Genomic DNA, 2558 nt, shown 5'->3' with positions numbered 1-2558 from the left:
CTCAGAGCCAACTGCCAAGAGGGCTGGCCCACCTCCTAGGAGGGGCCGCAGGGCTCGAAGAAACAGAGCTAGAGGCAACAGGTGGGTCCCCAGGGGCCAGAGCACCGAGAGGCGGGAGCAGCCACCCACATCTGCCAGGTGGGAGTCTGACGCCTCCTCCGAGGGCAGCCTGGGCATCGTGCTCGAGGAGCTGGACCAGGACGACCTGAGCGCGGACGAGGCGCAGAGCGCGCTGTCCGCCACGCTGCACCAGGCCGCGAGGGAGCTCAGCACGAAGGAGTGGGCCCTGCAGGGCCGCGCCAACACAGGAGAGGGGCCCCGCGAGTTATTGGCCCTGGTGACGGTGACGGACGAGGCCAAGCAGGAGCCGACGGAGAAAGAGGCCTCGGAGCCCCAGGCCGTCAGCCTGGACGGCAGCGGCGGCAGCGGCGAAGGCCGGAGCCGCGTCCCCGACTTAGTGGCCCTGCTTGCTGTGCGAGACGCGGGCGACGAGGAGCCCGTCTACCGCGACGCTCCCCAAGGCGAGTCGCAGCCGAACGGGGCTCCGGGAGACGAGGCGCTGGAACACCCCGAGTTTGTGGCCATTGTGGCCTCTACGGACCCGTCGGACCCCTCGGCCCGCGAGGAGCTGCTGAAGATCGCTTCCGTGATCGCGTCCCTGGGCTGGAGCCCCCGCACAGACCCGACCGATGCCCTGGGCGAGGTCCTGTCCGTCCTGTGCCAGGACACTGGGGGAGCCCGCGTGCAGGTGCAGCAGGCCGGCCGCCGGGTGGACGGCCTGGTGCTGCGGAAGGCCACGGGCGGCGGGAGCCTGCGGGAGTGCGTGTGCGCCCTGGCCGCGCCCGACCCCCAGTCCCCTGGCAGGAGGGCGCCGCGTGGCCTCCTGGCGGGCTGGGACGACGGCGAGGGGGGCCTCCTGGAGCTCGTGGCGCTGCTGGCCGCGCGGGACACGGCGGGGGTGACGCCGGAGGCCGGGGACAGCGGCCGGGAGGGCGGGCGGGGCGGGCGCGCCGGAGGCCAGCTGGGCGAGGTGCTGGCGCTGCCGGCTGCGGGGGAGGGCGCGGCGGCGGAGGCGGCGGCGGAGGCGGCGGAGAGCCGGGAGTCGGGACCCGAGCGCCGGGCGTCCGGGAAGGCGCGGACCAAGCGGGCGCGCACGGCCTCCGGGACCCTGGGCGAGATGGCGGCGGCCCCGGGCCCGTCGGGCTCCCGCAGACGCCGAGGGGCAGGCGGAGGCCGCGGCGGGCGGGCGGTCACTCCCGAGACGCGCGCGTGGGACCCGGCGGCGGCGCAAGGGAAAAAGAAGGGGCGCGCGGGCGCGGGGGCCCAGGTGCAGGCCGGCGAGGCCAGGGCTCAGCCGCCCCCCGGCTCCGAGTCAGCCCGAGGGAGGAAGGCTCGTAGCGGCTGGAGGCAGCCCCCCAAGCGCCGCTAGGGGAACCCGGAGTCGCGCGGCCGCACGCCGGGCGCTGCCCCCGCCCCCAGCGGCAGAGGCGGCCTCCCGGCTTCACCGCGCCACCCTCGGCTTCGCCGCGCCGCGGGCCGCCCGCCTCCCCGGCGCCTCTCTGTCCCACCATCGCGGGTGGCGGGAGCGGTCCCCAGGAAAGAGGGAGAGACACGCGGGCACCCCAGAAGCAGCAGCCCCAGGGGATGGGACGGCGTCTTGGTGCCCACCGTGGGGGCTGGGTTTTGGGCGGTGCCGGGTTAGCACAGGGCGGTGGGGAGGCTCGATTTGCTAGAAAATTCTTTCAAGCTCTGCGAGGCGCCCATCCTTCCAGACACCTGCTTCTGGCCAGCGTCTGTGGGCCCCTGTCCCCGGGCCCCAGTCTCATGGGGCCTGAGGTCTGGAATGGAGCCTGGGCCACCCAGCTGGGCGGTGGGTGTCTGCACGGAGTGGACGCCTGAAGGCTGATCCTCCCTGCTTGGGGGAGGAGATGATTCCAGAAAGAACAGCAGTCGAAGGGCAGAGGGGGCAGCTCCTGGGGGAGGGAGAGTTCCTCTAGGAGAGGAGGGAGGACAGGTGGGGAAGGGTGGGGCAGGGGAGGAAGAGGAGGAGGAAGAAGAAGGTGGAAAAGCACCAGCCTTGTCCCCCTCAGGTGCAGCTGAGACAAGTGACCCAGCTCCTCAAGGCTAAGGCCAGGCAGCTGCTACTGTCCACAGGCTGAATCTGTCCCTCGGGCTGCCCAGTGAGTTCCAGGAATCTGGATTATTTGCCACCATTTGCAATCCCACGAACTCCGGAGTTCTGGCTTCCCTCAATGGCTGTGCAGGGCAGCTCACCTCCCTCAGGCCTGTGGTCGCCTCTCCACCCCCACCCACGCCTGTTGTCCCAGCAGCTGTGCCGTCTGTCCCGTGGGCTGACCAGGCCCTCAGTAGTGGCCTTGCAGGGGGCATAAGAGGAGGCAGGTCCCGGGTTCACCCTCTGAGTGACTCAAGCCTCAGAGGGGACCCTGAGGGGCAGGGGCGGGTCCAGCCAGTGTAGGAGCTGCCCTGGGAATGGGAATGGCTGGAGAGGAAGGAAGTGACCCCAGGAGGGAGCTGCAGCCCAGCCCCCAGGTCCCCCC

The 2558-nt window shown here is 71.8% G+C and overlaps 1 protein-coding gene across 1 annotated transcript; it reads left to right on the top strand.

Moving 5' to 3' along the window:
* Positions 1 to 40: 40 nt before the first annotated feature.
* LOC111140550 (PNMA family member 8B) lies at positions 41 to 1429 on the top strand (the record flags this gene model as incomplete). The annotated part of the gene is made up of 1 exon (XM_022492766.1): positions 41 to 1429. A coding segment is annotated over one exon (1389 nt), but the record flags the coding sequence as incomplete, so codon positions are not given.
* Between the last annotated feature and the right edge of the window lie 1129 nt (positions 1430 to 2558).

The sequence above is a fragment of the Enhydra lutris genome, unplaced genomic scaffold, assembly GCF_002288905.1.
Source record: "Enhydra lutris kenyoni isolate GAN:26980312 unplaced genomic scaffold, ASM228890v2 scaffoldscaffold3160, whole genome shotgun sequence".
Lineage (NCBI taxonomy): Eukaryota > Metazoa > Chordata > Mammalia > Carnivora > Mustelidae > Enhydra > Enhydra lutris.
Note: the sequence above shows the minus strand (reverse complement) of the source record. Positions and strands in the feature narration are given on the sequence as shown.